General features: G+C 41.2%; 1 protein-coding gene across 10 annotated transcripts in view; it reads left to right on the forward strand.

Annotated features, from left to right (window-relative positions):
- The window catches only part of LOC123753916 (chloride channel protein 2), a 124,130-nt gene that overhangs the window by 47,611 nt on the left and 50,921 nt on the right, over window positions 1-25,598 (forward strand). For all 10 annotated transcript variants that reach the window (XR_011223116.1, XM_069306183.1, XM_069306195.1 and 7 more), the window contains exons 2-9: window positions 268-367; window positions 6,376-6,549; window positions 9,231-9,359; window positions 18,265-18,398; window positions 19,097-19,253; window positions 19,864-19,989; window positions 21,967-22,051; window positions 24,909-25,010. Coding sequence is in view for 9 of the 10 variants with exons in the window: in XM_069306183.1 (XP_069162284.1) it covers window positions 268-367; window positions 6,376-6,549; window positions 9,231-9,359; window positions 18,265-18,398; window positions 19,097-19,253; window positions 19,864-19,989; window positions 21,967-22,051; window positions 24,909-25,010 (1,007 nt within the window). In the remaining variant the exon portion in view is untranslated. The remainder of the gene's footprint in view (window positions 1-267; window positions 368-6,375; window positions 6,550-9,230; window positions 9,360-18,264; window positions 18,399-19,096; window positions 19,254-19,863; window positions 19,990-21,966; window positions 22,052-24,908; window positions 25,011-25,598) is intronic.

Consider the following 25,598-nt stretch of genomic DNA (forward strand, 5'->3'; position numbering starts at 1 on the left):
AACACCAGACTGACTCATCAGTCAGTCTGGTGTTGACAAAGGCTTTAACAAAGCCGAAACGTTCACCTCATTTCATATTTCTCTGTGGATTTTCCGCATATATATATATATATATATATATATATATATATATATATATACATATATATATATATATATATATATATATATATATATATATATATATATATATAGTGTGTGTGTGTGTGTGTGTGTGATGGAGGAGAGAGCGGGGTACTAAGCAAGTGTTGACTCCCTCCCTGACAGATGTACGGGCGGTACACCAAGGACCTGAGCCGGTACGCCAGACAGGAGGCCAAGAAACTCAAGACTGAAGAAAAGAGCACCTTGGAGAGTGGTACATCAGGTGAGTGCTACACCAGTCCTCTATTTATGCCTACACTCGGGTACTGAGTGCTCCAGTGGGGGTACTGTGTGCACCACTGGGGTACTGTGTGCACCACTGGGGTACTGTGTGCACCACTGGGGTACTGTGTGCACCACTGGGGTACTGTGTGCACCACTGGGGTACTGTGTGCACCACTGGGGTACTGTGTGCACCACTGGGGTACTGTGTGCACCACTGGGGTACTGTGTGCACCACTGGGGTACTGTGTGCACCACTGGGGTACTGTGTGCACCACTGGGGTACTGTGTGCACCACTGGGGTACTGTGTGCACCACTGGGGTACTGTGTGCACCACTGGGGTACTGTGTGCACCACTGGGGTACTGTGTGCACCACTGGGGTACTGTGTGCACCACTGGGGTACTGTGTGCACCACTGGGGTACTGTGTGCACCACTGGGGTACTGTGTGCACCACTGGGGGTACTGTGTGCACCACTGGGGGTACCATAGAGCCACATAGTGGTGGAGGACACTGTGACACAGCCACATGGATGGAGGCAGCGCCCACCTGCCCGCCATGGAGCCACACTCAGCAGTAAACTAGTAGAGCTCTACACAGCTCTGTGTCCTCCAGTACTGTCTCTTACGAACACTTCTTTTATATTTAATCTTTTTGTATTACTCAAAGTTTAAATGGTATATTTTCCTTAGTGTTTACTGCGCCGTGCGGACCGCAGTCGTAAATTAACGTCGGTGTGGCTCTTAGGTTTTCAGCTGGGAATTTTTGTGTGTAAAACATGATGATATATGTGTTTGTGAGGCTACTCTTACCCTCACAAGCACGCTCACGCTTTTATACACGCTCACAGTGAGTGTCACATTGTGTCCACCCGCTCTACGGGTACCATTGTATCCACCCGCTCTACGGGTACCATTGTGTCCACCCGCTCTACGAGTACCATTGTGGCCACCCGCTCTATGGGTACCATTGTGTCCACCCGCTCTATGGGTACCATTGTGTCCACCCGCTCTACGGGTCGCAGTGACAATGGATATTTAGTGTGAAGGTTTGAGGGTCTCGGGTAGTTTACCGGGCAGTGCTCCTCGCTTAAGGAGGCCCTCCGTCTGCTCCAGAGTATACTGGGGGAAGATGGTGGTGGCGGGTGGTGCCTCACTCTCCCACCTGGATAAATCCCCTAGTTAGTGCGGGTTAACAATGGCTACAGGAGGGAGACTTGTGAGGGGAGACCCCCGGGTGAGACAGCTGGAGGGGACCTGTGTTTGCAGTCACCCTTGCAACACAACAAGTCATCTCTGCAACTCAACAAGTCACCTCTGCAACACAACAATAGAAATTATTTCAGAGTAAAAACATGTTTTGTCATGTTGTACATTCAGCACCATTATAGTGGGTATATATATCATAGTTCTTCATTACTTACGTAATACTAGGAAGCTTTGGGTAGCTTTGGGTAATTAGACGGACCCGTAGATCAACTGAGTGTACTTTAAAAAACATAGAGTATGTTTGTGTCGCTTTGTTAGCGCATTCCTGTGAGGTGCACGAAGGGGTTGTGACGCCTTGGCAACTGTATACATTCTAGACGGGTATATCCTCTAGGCGGGTATTCCGTCTAGAGGGTATACCTTGTAGACGGGTATGTCGGGTATACCATCTAGGCGGGTATAGGTGCACATGTGGTCTTGTGAAGGGCGACAAGGCTGACGTTACTGGCCAGATAAACACCCACATGACGTCACTGACTTAACCAGACACTAACATTACTGAGCCACGGGGAACCACTAAGGCGATAACCTATCACACACACTACACTCCCTTAATCACTGGAACACGAACCACGCCGCCACCCTTATTATCAACCACATCTACACATTTGGATTCATTAAGCTGTTGTGGAGCTAACGAGGTGTGTCGTAGTGTCTCAACCCGTCCTCCTAGTACAACGTCACATTTTGACGCATACTCTAAGCCCAAAAATCCTCCTAAAAGAATGTGGTAGATTCAGATTAATTTATTTATTATGCACCCTATATACATCCCATGGGCGGTGGTGGACGGGGTTACAGAGGCACATAATGGGTTCAGGAACTGAACCCCATGACAAAAAAAAGGTAGCGAAATTGACACACTCCCGTTTTCTGTTGTGGGTTCTCTGGCAGGATAGGATAAGGGGGCACTTTAGTAGGACAATTTCTTGAGGCTGGGACACCTTAGAGGGACGGACTGTGTTGTGAGAGATGGTCACCCCTACACCACACTACACCACACCACACCACACCACACTACACTACACTACACTACACCACACTACACCACACTACACCACACCACACTACACCACACTACACCACACTACACCACACTACACTACATTACACCACACTACACTACACTACACTACACTACACTACACTACACCACACTACACCACACTACACTACATTACACCACACTACACCACACCACACCACACTACACTACACTACACCACACTACACCACACTACACCACACTACACCACACCACACTACACCACACTACACCACACTACACTACATTACACCACACTACACCACACTACACTACACCACACTACACCACACTACACCACACTACACCACACTACACTACACCACACTACACTACACCACACTACACTACACTACACCACACTACACTACACCACACTACACCACACTACACCACACCACACTACACTACATTACACCACACTACACCACACTACACCACACTACACCACACTACACTACACCACACTACACCACACTACACCACACCACACTACACCACACTACACCACACTACACTACACCACACTACACCACACTACACCACACTACACTACACCACACTACACCACACTACACCACACTACACCACACTACACCACACTACATTACATTACACCACCCTACACCACACTACACCACACTACACCACACTACACTACACCACACTACACCACACTACACCACACTACACCACACTACACCACACTACACTACACCACACTACACCACACTACACTACATTACACCACACTACACCACACTACACTACACCACACTACACCACACTACACCACACCACACCACACTACACCACACTACACTACACCACACTACACCACACTACACCACACTACACCACACCACACTACACTACATTACACCACACTACACCACACTACACCACACTACACCACACTACACTACACTACACTACACCACACTACACCACACTACACCACACTACACCACACCACACTACACTACATTACACCACACTACACCACACTACACCACACTACACCACACCACACTACACCACACTACACCACACTACACCACACTACACCACACTACACCACACTACACCACACTACACTACACCACACTACACCACACTACACCACACTACACCACACTACACCACACTACACCACACTACACTACACCACACTACACCACACTACACCACACTACACTACACCACACCACACTACACTACATTACACCACACTACACCACACTACACCACACTACACTACACCACACTACACCACACTACACCACACCACACCACACTACACCACACTACACTACACCACACTACACCACACTACACCACACTACACCACACTACACTACATTACACCACACTACACCACACCACACTACACCACACCACACTACACCACACTACACTACACCACACTACACCACACCACACCACACTACACTACACCACACTACACCACACTACACCACACTACACCACATTACACCACACTACACCACACCACACTACATTACACCACACTACACCACACCACACCACACTACACTACACCACACTACACCACACTACACTACATTACACCACACTACACCACACTACACCACACTACACTACACCACACTACACCACACTACACCACACCACACCACACCACACTACACTACACCACACTACACCACACTACACTACACCACACTACACTACATTACACCACACTACACCACACCACACTACATTACACCACACTACACTACACTCTTCACAACATAAACACCAACAATCTCGGATTTTTTATATTTTTTTTCAAGTGACATGTTGGAATGTAAATTGTGTATATGTGTTAACAGGAGTATATATCTTACTTATCAACCCATCCGCCTGTTTACATAGTACTTTTTGTAACTATGTGCACCATAGTACAAACGTTGACGTACTAAGCAATTATACAGTAGAATTTTGTACAATTCACTTAACAGAGTCATACAAAAATGAAGCTAAAAAACAACTTAAATATTCCTAGGCTTAGTATATGTATAACACACATATATACTATATATAGTATATATATATATATATATATATATATATATATATATATATATATATATATATATATATATATATATATATATATAAATATATATATATATATATATATATATATATATATATATATATATATATATATATGTATATATTATTATATATATATATATATATATATATATATATATATATATATATATATATATATATATATATATATATTTATATATATATGAGTGAGTGTGGTATGTGAGACACTGCTGGCTGTGAGTGTGTGAGTGTTGTGGTAGTGAGAGTGAGTGCCACCTTATGGTCGTGAGTTATTATATTATTAACATCTTTATTGACAAAATTAATTAAAATTTTGCCTAATCTGAGGATTTTGATAGTCTTATTAAATTGAGGTTAATGCTAGTATTCACTGTCACGCAGGACAGAGGGTCATACATAAGACAATAGGCCTAAACTGTAGGCTGAAGCACATATATATCACGGTTACAATCAATGTTTTAATGTGTGGATATGTGAAAACAACTTTCTATTGTGCACTGCCACACAAGGGCAGGGATGGGTTCATAAGTGATACAGCTTAGAATATAAGTAGAAATTGTTCTTCATTCTTTAAAATGGACAAGCAAATTTTGGGTAAATTGTTAGGATGTCGTCCAGAACACCTGAGTCAATAAAATAGTTACACAGTTGGTGGTACAATAGGCCAGGAGGTCTAAAGTCCTTTACGGTTTCACATTCATCAATATAGTGTTCTAGTGAATGCATTAAAGGTTTATCACAGAGTTTACAATCTGAATATTCTGGTAGTGGCTCAGCCTCACTAACCTGCCAGATGTGTCTATAGCCAAGGCGAATTCGCGCAATTACTACATCACATTGCCTGGTCCGGTTACTGTGCTGACCATACAAATACCTATTATTACAGAACTTGTCATAACTTTTAATACTGCAGCTTTCAGGTCTCTGTGCATTTCTTAGTTCTTCTAAATCTGAATTAATTTCTTTAATTTGTATGTTTCTAATAACTGCATTAGATAGTCCAAAATCATAATCAATGTTTTCTTTCCTGCAAGCCTCATTGGCCAATTGATCTACAAAGTCATGTTTTTCAACTCCAACATGGGATGGGATCCACACAAATTTTATACAAGAATTATTATCATTGGCAAAAATTACATTCCATTTAATATTACAAGCTACTTCCGACATACATTGTGATGGGTTATTTAAGGACTGCAGAGCACTTTTAGAGTCACAGAAAATAACTCCACCACCATTGAGCTTAAGGTATTCAGTGGCTAGATAAATACCCAATAGCTCGGTCTGTGTCGTGCTTGCCCAGTTGTTCAATCTCTGTGTACTAGTCATGATCATTTCATTCCCTTTATACACTGCACATGCACAACCTGTTCTACCAGTGCCTAACTGCACAGAGCCATCAGTAAAGGCATAAGATTCAGTCGGTGGTCGTGAGTGTGAGAGTGTTGTGATAGTGAGTGAGTGACACACTTGTGGCCGTGAGTGTGAGAGTGTTGTGATAGTGAGTGAGTGACACACTTATGGCCGTGAGTGTGAGAGTGGTAGTGGTGGTGAGTGTGAGACACTAACCCTTGCCCTGCTACAGGTCTGCGGCCGTACCGGGGGAAGGTGGCCAGCAAGTGCGTGAGGTTCCTGAGCACAGTGTGGCGGGCCACCTTCGCCAGGGTGGGCGAGGACTGGGTCTTCCTGGCCATGCTGGGTGTGGTCATGGCCATCATCTCCTTCATCATGGACTACGGCATCGCCATGTGCAACAAAGGTATGCTCCACTCTTATCTATCTCTCTCTCTCTCTCTCTCTCTCTCTCTCTCTAAATATTTACTTATATAAGGTATACAAAGAATAATAGGCTAGTGAGTATTTGGAGAATGTGTGTGTATAAGGGAATAGGCTCAGCTATTTTCTGGGTAAGTAGCAGAAGTCAGCTGGATTTTCTTGGTATTGGTATTTCATTTTCAGACATGTAAACAGTGCATTGTTGCTGAGGCAACGAAAGAAATGAATTTATATAATAATAATTAGTAATGGTAATGTCTCCTCGCAGACATAATAACAGGATAAAAACCCATACTTTTTGTGATACGTGAAATTTATGTAAGGAATTTCGCATTGTTCTGCAGCCCGTCCTCCAAAAATGGGGTGGTAAATGTAAGGAAAAAAATAAGTGCAATTATGTACTATTCATAGCAGTTAGGAATTGTACTTATTTTCACTTAGTACTGTGAAATATATTGTGAATATTTGAGTTTACCTGAAAAACTGAATAGAAAACCACAACCTCACCTAACCGTCTTAGTTTTTGAAGATAATAATTTTATTGCTTCTTAATTACAATTAGTATTTAACCTATAGCTATATTGATATTACAGTTTTACAAAACTAATAAAACAAAACTAAAATATATCAATAAATTGTAAAAAAACTCAAGATATTTTAAAATTTTGTATAAAATCTATATTGTTTAATAAACCTGAAAAAGAAATTCCTGATATTTAAAACTTGTGGATAGCTAATTGAAATTGAAGACTTCATCCTAAAATTCTAAGTGTCTTAACAGAAAACGAGGAGAATTAAATTAGGGGAGGGGGTTGGGTAAATGTAACAGCCCCATAAGTGTAATTATGCACTGTTTATGACAGTAAGAAAGTGTACTGTCAATTCGGAGGATGAGTTCCCTTCTTGACCACCTTACCAGGTTACCACTATTCCCGCCTGGCGATGTACCCGCGGTAATGTCTTCTATGGAAGTATGGTCATGTGTCCTGTCTGTAATGCTGCTCTTCTGGGAACTGGAGTTGTTAATGATCGTTCATGTGGACGTCATCCCTCGTAACCCTCTCCATAACCCGAGGAGCGGGGCTAATGGGATTGCTTTCATTCATCCACTTATTGAAATGTAATTTTAATTCACTCAAAATTATTTTCCTAGTAAAGCTGTCCTCCGAAGTAAAGTTTTTGTTACCAACTAAAGTAATAACAACGAAACTGGTTAATATTTGCGTAAAAGACGCTTATTTCAGTTTCAATGGGTCGGTTTATAAACAACAGCTGTGATGCTGTGTTACAAAGTTATTTCACTCTAAATTTTCTCCCTTGTATGGTATGCACGTTAGGGATACTGGCCTGTAGTTCAGTACCTCCTGTCTGTCACCCTTCTTGTGTATCGAGACTACATTAGCTGTCTTCCAAATTTTTTGCAGTTCAAATGTTATCTGAGATTAACATCATCAGCAAATATTCTATGCAGAGTGAAAGGCACAGTACTAGTTCTGCTCCTTCTTTTAGTATCCATGGTGAGATTCCATCCGGGCCTGTAGCCTTTGTCACATCCAAATCTAGCAAAAGCGTCCTCACCTCCCCACTGGTAACCTCAAACTTCCCAGTGGTACCTGATTAGATATTTTATCTTATCTCTGGAACTTCTCCTTTCTCTAATGTGAAGACCTCCTGAAATTTATCATTGAGTTCCTCGCACACACACTTCCTGGTCGTTTGTAGTGAAACTGTTTGGCCCTCTTCTCAGTTTCATTACCTGTTCTTTCACTATTGTTTTCTTTCTGACGTGGTTGTCAGCAATTTAGGTTGAGTCTTTGCCTTGCTTGCTATGTCATTTTCGTATTGTCTTTCTGCCTCTCTTCTCACCCATGATATACTCATTTGTGACACTCTGGTATCTTTCTCTGCTCTCTGGTGTCCTGTTATTTCTATAGTTTCTCTATGTGTATAGTGTGTATGTATGCACATACATACTAGAGTGTGTATATATGTGTGTGAGTGAGAGAGCGGGGAGGGAGATGAGGGTGTTTGTGGTCCTGGCCCCGCCCTCCACACCCTGTCTGCGGGCTGACGAAGGGTCTGGCACGGCCTGGTAGCCACCAAATATACCTCCTTGACCTGTGTGCCAGGCCCAGGCACCCCGCCCTCGGGCACCACAACCCGAGGAGGAATGTGGCGCATCCACCACCCTGAAGGTGCCATGCAACCCACTAGTGTATAGTCGGTAATGTCAATATTCCACTGCTTGAACCTACTGATGTTTGTGCTGGGGAGCTTGTCGCAGACTGTGATCGACCAGGTTCGATCCCCGGCGGAGGCGGAAACAAATGGGCAGAGTTTCTTTCACACTGATGCTCTTGTTCACATAGCAGTAAATAGGTACCTGGGAGTTAGACAGCTGATTATCACAGTCTTACAGATTTTAACTTAAATGCTTACATATATATATATATATATATATATATATATATATATATATATATATATATATATATATATATATATATATATACTCTAAATTTAATATCTTGAGAACAAACATTTTGAAGGAAGAGCTGACAATTTGTCTAAATTATAAGCCACAAGTTGAATAGATTTTTATTTGTTAATATTACATTTTCAGATAATGATAATTTGCATATTAAGAGATTGGTTTTGTTGCAGCTCGACTATGGCTGTACCGAGACCTGGCGAGCCACACGGCCCTGCAGTACCTGGCCTGGGTCTCCCTCCCCGTCTGCCTCATACTCTTCTCTGCTGGCTTCTCCCACCTCCTGGCTCCCCAGGCTGTTGGTCAGTACTGTACCTGCCCCTCATGGTCTCCTCACACTCCTTCGTGGTCCCCTCATACTCCCTCATGGATCCCTCACACCCTCCTGGCTCCCCAGGCTGTTGGTCAGTACTGTACCTGCCCCTCGTGGTCCCCTCACACTCCCTCGTGTTCCCCTCACACTCCTTCATGGACCCCTCACACACCGCATGGCTACCTCGCATCATTCCTCTCTTCCTTCACACTGCTCTCTCCTCTCTTCCTTCACACTGCTCTCTTCTCTCTTCCTTTACACTGCTCTCTCCTCTCTTCCTTCACACTGCTCTCTCCTCTCTTCCTTCACACTGCTCTCTCCTCTTTTCCTTCACACTGCTCTCTCCTCTCTTCCTTCACACTGCTCTCTCCTCTCTTCCTTCACACTGCTCTCTCGTCTCTTCCTTCACACTGCTCTCTCCTCTCTTCCTTCACACTTCTCTCTCCTTTCTTCCTTCACGCTGCTCTCACCTATCTCTCTTCCTTCACTCTGCTCTCTCCTCTCATCCTTCACACTACTCTCTCCTGTCTCTCTTCCTTCACTCTGCTCTCTCATCTCTTCCTTCATATTGCTCTCACCTTTCTCTCTTCCTTCATGCTGCTCTCATCTATCTTCCTTCACACTGCTCTCACCTCTCTCTCTTCCTTCACACTGTTCTCACCTCTCTCTCTTCCTTCACACTGCTCTCTCCTCTCTCTTCCTTCACACTGCTTTCACCTCTCTCTTCCTTCACACTGCTTTCACCTCTCTTCCTTCACACTGCTCTCTCCTCTCTCTTATTCATATAATGTATGTAGCATGTATGTATTCATATAATTTATTTATTAAATAATGTTTAAGGTTATTTATAAAACATTAATTCACTTTCTCAGAGCCTGCTTTGTATCAACTAAAATGGCCACACTTGGAACTTTCTCAGAACCCGCTTTATAACATCAACAAAAGTGGCCACACCTGGAACTCACTGAAATATCATTGCCTGGGACCAGATTGTTCTTTTATTAATATTTAGCTCAGACTTTAGGAAAATAACTTACATGAGTTCAGGTTCATTGTCCATAATTTTTACCATCCATTATTTCCAGTTTGAATTTAAAGAAATATATAGTGTACAGTAATTAAACCCAAATAATAATCAGGGTAGTACGGGCTGGTGTCAAACACCTAGAGTTCTAACTTCCCATTATGTGCCTTTGTGACCTTCTCCGCCATTACCCACACAGCAGGTATGTGGGGGGTGCATAGTGACTGACACACAACAGGTTTTAGGGTTATAATAAATTAGACATCTACCTGGAGTCTCCATTCCACCTCTTGCATAGGGTTAGGTGATCTGTTCTAGACGGCAGACCATATTTATATAGATTTTTGAAAACTGCTTCCCTGAGGGCCAGGCCTAGCCTAACCCATTTGTCGATACTCCCCCTTTGTCTATTTATCATCCTACAAACTCGCCCACAGTAACAAGTGCACTTGTTACTATGGGGGACTGGTAGAATGATAAATAGCCAAGGTAGTGGTAAAGTCAAGGATTCCCTAAGGGACAATTTAGGTTAACCTACATAAGTACTTGTAGCGAGTAGATTATCCCAATAATATACTCGCTCCAAATGCTTTGTTAATATTCCTGTCAACCTTTGGAGATGAATGAGGTGAGGCGTTGCCCGGGCAACACGGTGAGGTGTTGCCCGAGCATATAAGCAGCAGAATAGCAAACATTAACCAGAGTCTACTTTCAAGTGTGGTCTAGAGCAGACACTTGCGAGATACTGTACCGACGCTCAGTGCGCCCAACTCACACCAAAGTATCACCTGTGTACTTCTGTATATTCGACCAAATATATATATAGTATCTTAGTGTCTGTGTTTATTTGTCACCATACTTTACGTAACAATAGAACCGTTACATACTGTATAATTATATCAGACATGTGTCTCTTTCTGGCCAGCACTTGGATCTACTGTAGTTACACTGAACTCCAGGTTATGACCAGGGTACACAGACAAGGGTACACGTAGAACAGACGGGTGGCACGAGGAAGTCATATCTAACTCGGTTATAAAACTTAAGAAGTAGAATAGGAGGTAAATATGAAACTACATAAGCCAATGATTAATACAAACTACAAATGAATGAAACTACATCATTCCAGTGATTAATTAGAATGGACTGTATTTAATTGTATTTGTTACTTATTTATAATTTTGGAGTGGAATGAATATGTATGATTTATTGTCACTAGTAAACTTCCCTTCACACAATTGGGGGGGGGGGGTAAATAATTGTCAGCGGTCTCGTCTCCTTTATGAACTGGAGTCACTCTGGCTTTTTTTGAGGATATCAGGAAAAGTATGACACTAGAGATTTGTTTAATAGCTCATGCAAGGGCATTGTCAGCACTCTTATATATCATAGATGGTATTTCATTAATGTTCCCAGCATTAGTTTTAAGTGATTGAATTATGAATATATTGTCTGTCGGGCTGACTGGTAAAAGGGGTAGACAGTTAGGATAGTTGCCGGTAAGATATGTAGTAACATGTGTCTAGGTCTCCGGGATATATCTGGCAAGGTTTGCACCAATTGATGAAAAGAAGCTATTGAATTTGGTTGCAATTCCTAGGTCTGTTGCAAGTGTATAACCATCTTTGGAGAGTTTTATCTGCTTATTATGTGATTGTTGTTTAGATCCTATGATGTTAGAGATGACCTTCCATGTACTCTTCATACAGTATTTCCTTTCACTTCTTTAAATCTATTCTAATAAAAGGAAACTTTGGCTCTTCATATTATATTGGTAAGCATTGATGAGTATCTCTTAACTTCTTCTTTTGTAACTAGGCCAATCCTATATTTTGTCATATTCGTGTTTCTTATTAATTGCCTTAAGTATGACACTTGTGAGCCAGGGGTTGTTTAATATTTTGGCAGTTACTTACTTCGTGAGGAGAGGACAATGTGGAGAGCGAGACCCATCATCAAAACCTCTCCTTTACTAAAAAAAACAAAATTGAAATTTTTCAAATTATTGTGAATGGTGTAGCTTGTATGCATTTTTTTAACAAGCTTAGATATGCACAGCAATGTGCTGCTACCCTATTATGTATGAAAGATTACACAGCATAGATAAAAAAACTAGCTATAAGTTCATATAATATCCCTATCTCACAGGATGGTTAGTCATACATGGACTCGGGGAGAAAATACCTGCTTCATTACAAAAAAATAAAGAAAATTTCAGAATATGATCCTGGCACTTTGTTCCCTCTTGAATTCTGGCATTCCCAACCAGCCTATGTCCGTCCTGTATCCCTGAATATTCCCTTCGCCCACTGCAAAGTTGAGTGAAGTTAACCCCTAGCGTCTGGCTTCCAACCTTGGACAGACACACAAATAGACAAACAAACATGCATTCTTCCTAATAGATATATATAGAAGGCCCACCTGGCTGCATCCAGGTCACTCTCCTCTTTTTTTCACCTCTTCTCCTCACTCTCTCTTCAACCCCGTTCCCTTGGTTCCCCACTTCCTCCCTCCATTGTCCTCCCACTCTTCCTCCTTTCCCTCTTCCCCCTCTGCCCTGTCTCTCAGAATATGTATTATTTAGAAGTACTGAAACAATTGTATGGGTTTCTGATTTTTTTTTTTGTTTACCTTGCACTCAAAACCCTGTGGGAAACAAACTAAATAATTTCACACTTGACTCCATAAAAATTGCACAGGGGCTCTTTAAATGCCAATATTTCATAAAGTATTTAACTTAAATTATCACTGACCAGCCTATGTTCATCCCATACCCAATATCAGTTTCATGAAAAGTTGGGTGAGGCAATCATCTGGCCTCCAACCCTGGACAGACAGACATGGACATTTTCTTTTATCAGGTTTTATGGATATGTTTTGTTTAAGGATGGAGGCCAGACAGGGAAGAGGAGGGAAAATGTGGGTGCAAGGGAGGGTAGATGGGGTGAATGGGGGAGGGGGGAGAAGGGAGAAAATGGGGGATATGCGAGGGAAGAAGGGGAGGGACAGAAAAGGGGAAAGAAGAGGGGTTATCTTGAGATGATCTCAAAATGGGGTGGAGCGAGAGCCAGATTAGCCCTTGCACCAGCGGGTACCTATTTTCAGTAATTAGATGTATGCATATACAGTACTTCAAAATAATGTGGCCTGTTTGTAAAATAAAATTAGCGAATTTACCAAAATAAAAAAGAATAATATACAAACTTTAACTACATGTATTGTAAATTTATTTTTGATAATCAACAATAACAGTGCATTGGTTTGATCTCACTATTGTAAGAACATTTGTTATAGTCTTGTTTTGTAGAGGAATTAATTTAAATGAATTTCAGCTTGAATAAAATTTATTATAAGAATTGTTAATATTTGTTCATAAATAAATGCTGCAAGATATGTGACGTGTAGAATAGTCTAGTAGAATGAACTATTTTTTTTTGTATGTGTATTAATTGTTGGTAGTAATGAGTGAGGTAGAAATGTTTTGATAAAAGTGTATATTTAATGCAGATTTTGGTTTAGAGTGTAACATGATGTACAGTGTACATTCTTGTCAGTTGCTGTGTACATCCCTCTTGTTTGTAACATGTCAGTGTACACTCTTCCTTGTTAGTTACTGTGTACACATCTCTTGTGTGTAACAAGATGTACATTATGTACAGTGTACATTCTTCCTTGTCAGTTACTGTGTCCACACATCTTCTGCCTTCAACTCCAATGCATTCTTGGAGGCTTTATAAATCTAATCTAATATTATATAAAACATATTAATTACATTTAATTGCCATGTTAGTTTCATGCTTATTAAAACACTTTTAATTTATTTTATGTTTCTATGTAAAATGATTACAACTTTGCTCTAATTCTTCGTTATCTTCATTTGCATTAGAGATGCTTTTGTGCTTTATCTATTGACATGACAAATATAATTGTGTGCGTGACATGGAGGGGAGAAGCGACGCGATTGTCACGTGTTTTCGCCTCTACAGGTTCTGGCCTTCCTGAGATTATCGCTCTGCTCAAAGGTGCTGGATGAGGAGGCTTGCTAGACCTCTGGCCCCTCTCTACATGCACTCCAGGCTCACACTTACACTCTCATGCACTCTCACACTCTATGCAAGCACTCGCTGTTCCCTTTCCCTGCAATATTATGCACTAAATACCGATAGTGTGGTGCTGCCCATGTGCATGTGTGCCTGAGTGTTGCAAATGAATATATGATGACTGGGGCAGCATGAGACCAGACCACACACGGTAATATGTGTCCACAGTGCGTGGCTGGTAGCACAAAATTGTTTTATTACCAACACATGGTACGTTAAGCATCACCATGGTGCGCTAAGCATAACCATGGTGCATTAAGTGTCACTATGGTATGTTAAGCATCACCATGGTGCGCTAAGCATAACCATGGTGCATTAAGTGTCACCATGGTGTGTTAAGCATCACCATGGTGCAGTAAGTGTCACCATGGTGTGTTAAGCATCACCACTGTGCAGTTAGTGTCACCATGGTGTGGTAAGCATCACCATGGTGCGCTACGCGTCACCATGGTGAGTTAAGAGTCACGATGGTGTGCTAAGTGTCACCATGGTGCATTAAGTGTCACCATAGTGTGTTAAGCATCATCATGATGTGTGAAGCATCACCATGGTGCATTAAGCATCGCCATGGTGCGCTAAGTTTCGCCATGGTGCGTTAAGCATCACGATGGTGCGTTAAGCGTAACCATGGTGTGTTAAGCATCCCCATGATGTGTGAAGCATCACCATGGTGCATTAAGCGTCACCATGGTGCGTTAAGCATCACCACGGTGTGTTAAGCACCACCACGGTGTGTTAAGTATCATCATGGTACACTAAGCATCACCATGGTTCATTAAACATCACCATGGTGCATTAAGCATCACCATGGTACACTAAGCATCACTATGGTACATTAAGCATCATCATGGTGCATTAAGCATCACCATGGTGTGTTAAGCATCATACACACTGACCATGGTGTACACCCCAGCACACACACTGGCAAGAGAGCACATGTGAGCAGCTGGTGGGCAACACAGTACATGAGGCCACGTCTAGCACATACTCGGTAAAAGGTTGCAAGCAAGAACCTGGAGGTTGGAGTGTGTCTAGGTGTTCCTCCCTCCCCCTTTCCCCTCACTCCTGAGGGTGTACCTAGGGTAGCAGGGTGGCTGGAAGTGGTCTTGTGTGGGTGTCTGCTCCCTCACTCCCCACACAGACAGCAGACAACTCTGGACACTACTGGCCAGCACCCTTCTGTACCCACTCTGCTTCTGCCCGTAGCGTTTGAAATGTGTCGTGAAAGCCGGGGATAGGAGCTCCCTCTTATTCATAACATCATTGCCAGCTGAGTTAAATATCTACTGTAGAAAGTCACAAGTTTATTAGTTTGTATTGCCATGTTAAATGTGGGGGAAGAGTTGTGTGAGAGGGCACAAGGCCACTGTTGGAGTGTTCAGAAGGATAGTCTTCGGTGATTTATCTTGGGAATGAAGACAAAAGTACTTTGCAAACTGAAGCTATTAATGTCAAGAAGGGTCAGGCTGGGCTTCACGTATACAGCACTTACTGCAATACGTATTCTACATGCTATTTTTGTTAGTGTTCACACTGAAGACCTGGAGCAGATGAAGTAGTTTAATCAGGGTGAGAGTAATCTTCAAGAAGCTGAAGTGCGTATATATATGCTGACACTTCTCATATGGAGTGCTTAGGCATACTGGCACCAGGGCTTAACCACCTGTCTGCCCCAGGGTTGTATAATGTATAATTACGTGTACGTTTTTGGATGATAAGACTCAAAGAATATTGTGTTTTTTTATTTATTTAGTATAGTCTTGGTTTTGGCAGTAGGTGTGTTGGCAATGTAGAGAAATATTGTAGTAGCTGAGACGAGGCCTGGAGCAAGGTAGACAGCTTGAGCGAGGCCTGGGATAGAGAGCTCGAATGCAACTGGAGAGAGAGAGCATGGAAGCTCGATGCAGCCGGAGTCTGACTGTCTGCTCTGTGTCAAAGCTGAAGTGTCTTGTGAGGGTAGGAACTGGATACATCAAGTGTTACATTGTTGTTGGTGAATGTTGAAGATGTGCGATATCTTTCAAGCATCTGTACTGAACCACTGTACAAGTTGAGACTGACTGACTGACTGCTGATGTGCTGTTAATGGCTTATATTACAAGCCTCCATTTCATCTTGCCAAATTGACCATCATCTGGCAGGTTGGGAAGAGATATCGACTGTAATTAGTGAACCAAGAATCATTGCCCGAAACGCTGTGCGTATTGTGGCTTTACGCATTGTATGTACTAGCTCTATCTAGAAATCCAACATTATGTTTGTAACTCATCTTTTATGTACTGTATGTATTTTTACCTGAATAAACATTTGATTTGATTTGATTTGATTGGTTTGATGTAGGACTTCTAGGAATATGAAACACTTAGAGATAAGTTATGTAGAATTAACAGACCCATCTCATTGTCATGAACCTAATGTGAGTATGGAGCATTATATAGAGTTCTTAATATAGTTGCCACAGTTGAAGAGGAAGGGGGCAGGGTCCACATATGTCTCGGAGAGGGGAGACGTCGGCTTCAGGACACATACAAACGTATCCGAGCAGCTAGCTGCGTGTGTGTTTTGGCTGTGTTCTCAACAATAGGTGTGCCGCTGGCCCCCACAGCATATCTCTCAAGTAAACTGTCATTATATAATTGTCTCGATGACTGATGCTTTCACCTGAGCACTTGCTTGGGTTACTTGACTGCAAGACATGTACGTACAAGCTTGTGACCAGTTTACTGTGTGATTTGTAAGCACACCTGTTGACCGCAAGTTTGGTGTGGTGTTGGCCCCTGCTCCCCTCACCCGTCTGCTCCAGCAGCACCTGACTGCCTCAGGCTGTCACACCCCCTTATATATATAGGTGGTACTGCCTGCCCACTGGACAACCTGGCCCCCTTCCCCCCTCAACTTGCATGTCTGCATACTCACTCTTTCTCTCTCAGGATTGCAGTTTATCAATATATTGTGGCATATATATTATACAATATATCAAATTTTGTTACAAGAATTGGAACTAATAATTTGTCCAGAATGGGTTACTCGTGAACCTTCCAATTATTACGATTCGTGTAAGCTTCTATATGGATATAAAATACCAGTTTAATTGCACTTCACGTAACATTTAACAAAAATAAAAATTACAAAATGCCACTTTTATTAGTTATTTGGTTTTATTTCAAGAGCATGTGAGATACAGGGGTCATAAGGTCAGCTGTTAATTCAGATCCAATTAATTTGCTCACAACGTCTTTTGTTAATTACTTTTTATCATAATCTTCTTTAATATCTAAGTGCCCTACTGAAGTACAGTATCCTGAATTTACCCGAAGGGCTACTAACTCTAGTGGCCTCGATGAGGACAGGAAGCTGGCGGCATGTTGATCAAAAGTTCCCCCATTTGTTCTGATTATTTGATGAAGTGGATTTTTAAATTTTGCAATGTTTTGTCATTTATATCTTCAGCTCCTTTCCTTCCCATTATGCTGGTCTGCCATTACTCTTACCACCATTAAGTTTTCGTAAAATATATAATTTATGGGAGAATGTCGGTCCCCACCTTCCCTGCTGCACCTAGGTGGCTCCTATGTGCAGCCCCCTCTCCTCTCACCCCCAACAAGGAACAAACAACCCCCCCCCCCCCTCTTCCTTCACCCTTCCTAGCCCAGGAACAAACTACCCCTCTCACCCCACCTTGCCCAGGAACGAACTGCTACTCCCTCTCCCCTCATCCCAACAGGCTGTCAACTGAAGCTACTGACAATGATGTGTTCTTGTTCCCGCAGGCTCTGGCATCCCAGAGATGAAGACCATCCTGAGGGGGGTGGTGCTTAAGGAATACCTCACCTTCAAGACTCTGATAGCTAAGGTCATTGGTCTCACAGCCACCCTGGGCACTGGATTGCCACTAGGCAAGGAGGTGAGTGTGTATTATACCTAAACTATGAACATAGGCTAATGTCACTAAATCTTAAAATTAAACAAAATAAGCTAAGGGTCGCAAGAAAGTACTCACACACTGTATGGGTAGTTAACAAGTGCAATGATCTGAATTACCTGAATTTTACCTGAGGGCCACTAATACTAGTTGATTTACATTTACATACAATAGGCATTTGCAGCTTCGGCGGGTAGGCAGTCCCACGGATTAATAACCCTGTGGGTGAAAAAGCATCTCCTGTTCACAGTCCAACATTGTGGCTTGTTGAGCTTGACACCGTTGCGCCTTGTTTGTGTTACATCTGAACTTTTGAAGAAATTGTCCAGGACAACATCCTCCAAATTGTTCAGTATTTTAAAAGTTTCAATGAGATCAGCCCTGTCATGCCTGGTTTGCAGTGTTGTTAGCCCAGTTTACTATATAGTAAACTCTGATGTAAAGTATTCATTTAGAGTACTGTCTGCCCGTTTATCATCCTCCACTGCTGCTTTTTTCACCACCTTCCTCCTCCTCCTCCAACACTGTTTCATCTTCCTCCAATACTGCACACCACTTCCTCCTCCATCACTTCCTCTTGCTCAACCACTCGAGCTTCTGCACTATGGCTTTACATATTGGTTGCCAGTGTCATAGCTGAGTTTGCAGCAGTGTATGCCTGACTCTTTCCTACCTTTCAGGGCCCCTTCGTACACATTGCCAGTCTGGTGGCCACTCTGCTGTCCAAGGCCGTCACCTCGTTTAAGGGCATCTACGAGAATGAGTCGCGTAACTCCGAGATGTTAGCTGCAGCGTGCGCTGTGGGTGTGGCTTGCTGCTTTGCTGCACCTGTTGGTGGTGAGTATTTTGTCATTACTACTCATTTCTGTGGAGAACCCCTTTGGCTCCCTGGAGTTATACTGGGCTGATGTGTATATACTAGACTGTGGAAACAGTCAATCGATGGAGTTCTAAGCCTACCAGAGACTACGAGCTAGAACCTGGTCCCCCTCAGAGAGGCACTTGGAGCAATGGTCTATAGACACCCCTATGTAGTTGGAAGCAGTCTATATCTGCCTTCTACCAGGTCAGGCACCAAGAAAGGTAGGAGTCCCAAAACAAACTACAGCTGGCGAAAAATTGCAAACTGAAAGCCAAACGAGCAAACAGGACTCCACCATCAGAAAACAAGCTGAATCTGAATCTGAAGCAAACAAGCATGATGTCACCATAGCCACACAGACAGCTTGGGAGTTGTCCATGCAGCTCCCCCCTTTCTGGGAGGGGGAATGGGGGGCCCCCAGACTCCATGCCAGCTATCCAACCTCAGTTCTGAGGCTGTTGTGTTGGGTGGCGATCGATCACCACTCAATCACAATCTCAACAAAGTAGCTTTAGGGAGCCAGTGGGGGAGTCCCCTAGATAATAATGATAAGAGTAAAGTAGGTAATAGTGGTCTTCTCTACAGGAGTGTTGTTCAGCATCGAGGTCACAAGTGTGTACTTTGCTGTCAGAAATTACTGGCGAGGGTTCTTTGCGGCCGTGTGTGGAGCCATGATGTTCCGACTGCTGGCAGTTTGGTTCAACGATGAAGGTATCTATACAAATGTGATGGTTTTTAGTCATGTGTGACTGAGGACACTTTAACACATTTAATATTAAATTTTATTTCTGAATTAAGAATGGATATACTGAATAGAAACTCCTGTCATCAAGAACAATAATGCAGTAATAATATTTTATTTCTAAGGTATGCAAAGGACATTTATTATAGTTGTTACTTAGTAGGTACAATATTTCTATATTTTATAAAGCCACCAAAATATTATACAGTACTGAACATGTAATAGTAAATTAAATAAAGAATATAGACCTATCTGGCCTCCATTTAGTGTTACCAAAGTGCACTCAGAATATTGTAATTAGTTCAGAGTTTATAATTTAAAATGGTATCTAGATTGAATTGTGATAACTAGGATTGGTTGCTGCTCTTATCAAGGCTAATTTTGCCCAAATTACAGATGTACAGTAATGTATTGATGTAGGTAAAATGGATTAAGTTAGAAGATTAACCCTTCGACTGCACATCCTATCATATGATGGGATAGCTAAAAAGTTCAGACTGTGCATCCCAGGAATTTCAAATGTCTTTCCTTTACAAACCAACACAGTTCCAACTGCTCACTGCCAGTTATCAACACTATTACATTCCTTCCAAAAAGGACGCCTTTCTTATAAGTTCCCCACTCTACCCAACTGTCAATAAAGAGGGGCTGAACCCCCGAGAGAAGGGAAAGGGAAGTATCAGGAGAAAGTGCCTGACATCCAGGTTATCCAGGGCTCTGGGGCTCAACCCAGAAAATGGCATTGCATTACATTCAACGCTGGTTTTTTTCTTTAAGAAAGAGCCAGGCCCAGGCTATCCATTGGGCTTAGTGCTTTAACCCTGTGCCCTCCCAACTAAAATTTGTATATTCAGTAGGTCAAAGTTTTTAATATTGTATGTGTTGAGGATTTTGATAAATTTATTCACTAATATGTTATACAGTTCAGTACAGTATTCATAAACCAGTGACATATTTATTATGAAATTAATTAAGGCATAAATACATTGCAGAATCAAAGAGAATGAGCCATCATTTAAATAGACAACATTTTGGTTTGCTTATAGGCCATCATCCCCCCAAAATGTCACAAATGTCACAGGAATGTGATGTGACACCAAATGTAATTAATAATTAATGTTCATTTGACTAAAATGTTTTTCTTGGGTATATTAGTGTGAGTTGTCTACTAGCAATTGTCTGTACCCTTCCCTCCAGCCACGCTGACTCCACTCTTCCAGTCCTCCTTTAAAGCAGACATACCATTCGACCCTCGGGAGCTGTTCATCTATTCTCTGATTGGGTAAGGTGGCCGGTCTCTCTACTGAGAGCTGCCACGCTATACCCATCGCTTGCATTTAACTCCTTTTAACAATGATCAGCAAGCCTCACCTTCAAGACCCCAAAAAAGTGTTCTTTGAAATATTATAGAAACAAACATTTAAATAAATGTTAGTTTAATAAAACCTTAGGGTAGGCATGGTTACCAGAAGAACACTTACTATAATTTATGTGACTTACAGTTTTTCTGCTGAAGTTGGCCCTAATACCACATAGCTTTGTTGTTGTATGGTATTTTTAGTGGCTGAGGCTTTGCAGGAGGTACCCCATATAATACATTGGGCCCCTGGTAGAAACAGATTTCCCCTTGTTTAGTTAGTCCTTCATATTATTTTCTAGTTTTTAGTTTTTATTTTGAACATTACATCATTCAAGACAATGGCAGATTGCTATTAGTCAAAGCAGTAAACTGCAAACATTTCTGAGTTTCAACACTTTCTTGGCCCAAGGACTTGGATAAGAAATCAAAGGAAAACCATCATTTGCAAATGTGGCTGTGGTTTGGAGCACAAAGGAATTAGATATATCTTCTGGTTCTGTCAGCGGTGTCAACTACATAACCACTGGCATGCTTTTTTTTTTAAGGATGCCCATGTTTTATGTCCTCTTCTTGTTCTTGTTCTCAGAAACTTTGACTGCACTCTTCAAGACCAACTTCAAGGTGGGATACCCATTCGATCCACAGGAGCTGTTCGTCTTTGCTCTTGTTGGGTAAGCGGAGATACTCTAGTCGATCTCTTCAATATTTTTTATGAACAGATCACAATTTATACAAAAAATAATATAAAGAAAATAAGGTTTTTAGATATAAATGTTAATTGGTGCGTGCGGTGATGAAGAGTAATGATAGCTATCGTTGTAATAGTGGTTGTAGACTAGTGAGGTTTTTGGTGGTAGCACTGGGGGATGGTGATGGTTAAATGCATCAGAAGTAAAAAACTTCACTCCTCACAAGTGTGCTCAAGTATGCACATGATAGAAAAACTAGTTCTAACAGTTTTCTTGCATAATAATTTTAATTTTTATACTGGTCATTTTAGCATGCTTCAAAATGAAAAATAGTCATGATATTTTTTAATTAATCTTGATCTGTAGTTGACAAGTACAGTATATCGGAGGTGTAGGTGATACTGTACCACACTTTTGTAACTTTTCACAAATAACTGTAAATGTTACCTGCTGCTGCCAGCACAAGCAATATTTCTCACATCTTAATTTAGGTATCATACATGCAAGGTATTATCTTATTTGTGACTCGAGTAACTTTTGAGGTATAGCACTGGCATTTAAAAGCCAGGATTTACCGATTGGTGAATTGTACCAGTACTGTACTCCCAACTTGTGCTCAGTACTTTTGCTCTTTCGTTGTTCGTTCTATTACCACGTAGTAAGCATTTTAAAATGCTACGTGTCTCGTTAACTAAAGGGCAAAATGAAACTTGCCATTACAGTAAGGATATTTTGGTTGATTGTGTGCCAGAGAAGTGAGAGTGGCAGAATATGCCACATATATATATTGTCAGAATTATTTTTGGGTAAACTGTTTCCTCATTAATACTCTGGCCATTTTTGCTGTTATACTTCTTACTGACAGTAGGTAGACCTGCTATACCACAGTTATTGTAAGGAAAACTCAATTTATGTGATGAAACACTTATTGAGTTAGCCTTTAGCTGAGTGATTTAAAACATTTTTGTTATAGTCTTTTATTTAAGCATTTGGCTTAATAACTATGCTGCATGTTAGATATAAAATTTGGAATTACATTTTGTGATATATTTTGTTTAGGAAAGGAGACCTTTATATATATAAACTAAAATGGCAGATTTAAATATTATACTATTGCTTTAAATATTATCTTGTGGTTTAACATCATAATTTTGCATATACATATACTGGTACCTAAGGCTTAGTAATAATTTATAATTCCACATTAATATTCTGTTAGTTGTATACCCATAAAGCCATCTCTTATTTGCAATAAGTGCACTTAGACATTCACATATGAACCTGCATTAACATCTCCTTAATTAAGCTAATACATTTCTATTTTAGGAATAAAATTCACACATAATTTATATTGTTCTGTATGACAGTAGTTGTGCTGTTGATAAGCGATCACTGCATGTGCGTGCTCTTGATTCTTGTTTACAATCATTTCACAATTTGTCTTAGAGATACTGTAGAAACATTTGTTTTATCCTCATTAAAACATTTGTTTGTACATTTCCTTACACCTGATGATGCTGTTCACCCAAGAGTAAATAGGTGCTACACCTACAGCACTTAGGAGATAGTTGAGTGTAGTGGGTTGCATCCTGGGTAGGGTTACAGTGGTTGTTAGCCTAAGTGGACCGCAGTAGGCCTAACAGGCTTCCTGTTCCTGACAATAGAAAATACATATCATGAATGGCAACCTCATGAGTGCTGTTTCTTCTTACTGCAAGCTACTGTACTTCACCTCTCTTAGTTTTAAGGTAATCCATGTAGCCGCACAACATGCAATCGTTTGCTTTATTTCTGTGTTTTACCATTCTGGTACTAGTGCTACTATTACTGCTCCTACTCCACTCTTATAACATATAATTTTCAAGTATCCTAGTACAAGAAGGTACATTGGGGGGTTAAGAGAGTACATAGCAATGAAGATTTTACATTCTTGTAAAGCCACTAGCACTTATAGCGTTTCAGCCAGTTGGTTTCCAGTTTCACCTGTTGGGGACTGGAAGCCCCAAATGGAAGCCACTTATGATTGACCTTTACCAGGATGCAACCCACAACAGTTGTCTAACTCCTGGGTACTTATATATTACAAGGTGAACAGTGAAAGTGAAAGAAAACATGCTCAAATATCTTCATCCTGCCATAGGAATCAGACCCAGAATCCCTTAGTTGTGAACCAGATGCACTGACCATTGTGCTGGCATTGCTCTTGCTCCACTCTTATATCATAGTTTTGACAATCAAGTTATTGTCATTAAAATAATTGTTTTGGTATCTAGAGACATATTCATTGTCAAATACTTACCTGTGATATCCTTATTATTTTCCTCTTGTAAAATAATTATTATAGTCCTTACTTGCTCATCCTTACATGCAAGTTAGTAAAATTTTTATTAGTAATTACCTAACTGTAATTACTTACTCAAAGGTCCATTATTAAATCACAGTTCTCAATACTGTATATTGACACACTTCAAGTCAAATTCATAAGCATAATTATAAATCCACTCTTGCTTTATGATTTGGTTGTTGGTAACAAATACAGTAACATTTTTCATAAATTGAATATGGTGCCTTCCATTGTGCAACTTTGTAATGTAAGTTTTAGATTTCTTACCTCAGTCCATTTTTGTAACCAATTGATTTATATTCCTATTACTGTACATTATTTAATTGTTTGCTTAGTCTTGCATCTTTAGTGTCCAAAATTTAGCTTACATAATTCTTGAACCCTTAGTCATTCGTTAGTTCATCAGCCCCTCTCATATCCTGATACTTAGTGTTCTGTTTTGTTTACTCTTATATCTTATGAGCATCCTTATGGAGCCAATTTGGTTGCCAACAGAGTTCTGTGTGGCTTCCTGGGTGCACTCTTCGTGTATTCGCATCGTCGTTACGTCATCTTCATGAGGAAGAACAAAAAGATGAAGGCCTTCCTTCAGAAGAGGTATTTGGTATTTAAATTTTTATCTCCTTATATCATTTATCATTAATCTATTTTAGGAATATAATTGTTACCTCATCCTTGATATTTGGTTAGTATCCTTGGTTCCAGATGGTCTTATGTAATATTGAGCCAGGTTTCCTCTTCGACCTAGCTCTTGCCAACTTTCCTACTTGGTAATCCCTTGTTTTCCTGCTTCTTAGTGGGGATTTAACTTCAGAAAGCATTAAATGTAATGTAATGTCTCTTTTGGGTAGAGCCCTGGTGCCTTCCTATTTTCCTCTCTACCATGTTTTCATTTCGTTGTCCATTAGCTCCAAACTGATCAATGGTGACAGCTGTGGGCTGGGGCTCCAGGATGCCTGGTGGTAGCTATTGGTACTAACGAGTTTGAGTTAGTTTAGAGGGAACCAATTGTTTAGCATGAATCATTTGCTTAGTCATTTGGTCATTTTGATGCTTCATTTTCTATGAGCTATGTAATTGTCTGTAAAGTTTAGCTGAGTTTCTGAATGCTTTCCCAGTGAGGGCAATGATATTAGTTCCCTGCTCTCTACACCTCTGTGAGAGGGCCAAGTTCAGGCTCTGGCC

The sequence above is a fragment of the Procambarus clarkii genome, chromosome 6 (genome assembly GCF_040958095.1).
Source record: "Procambarus clarkii isolate CNS0578487 chromosome 6, FALCON_Pclarkii_2.0, whole genome shotgun sequence".
NCBI classification, from domain to species: domain Eukaryota; kingdom Metazoa; phylum Arthropoda; class Malacostraca; order Decapoda; family Cambaridae; genus Procambarus; species Procambarus clarkii.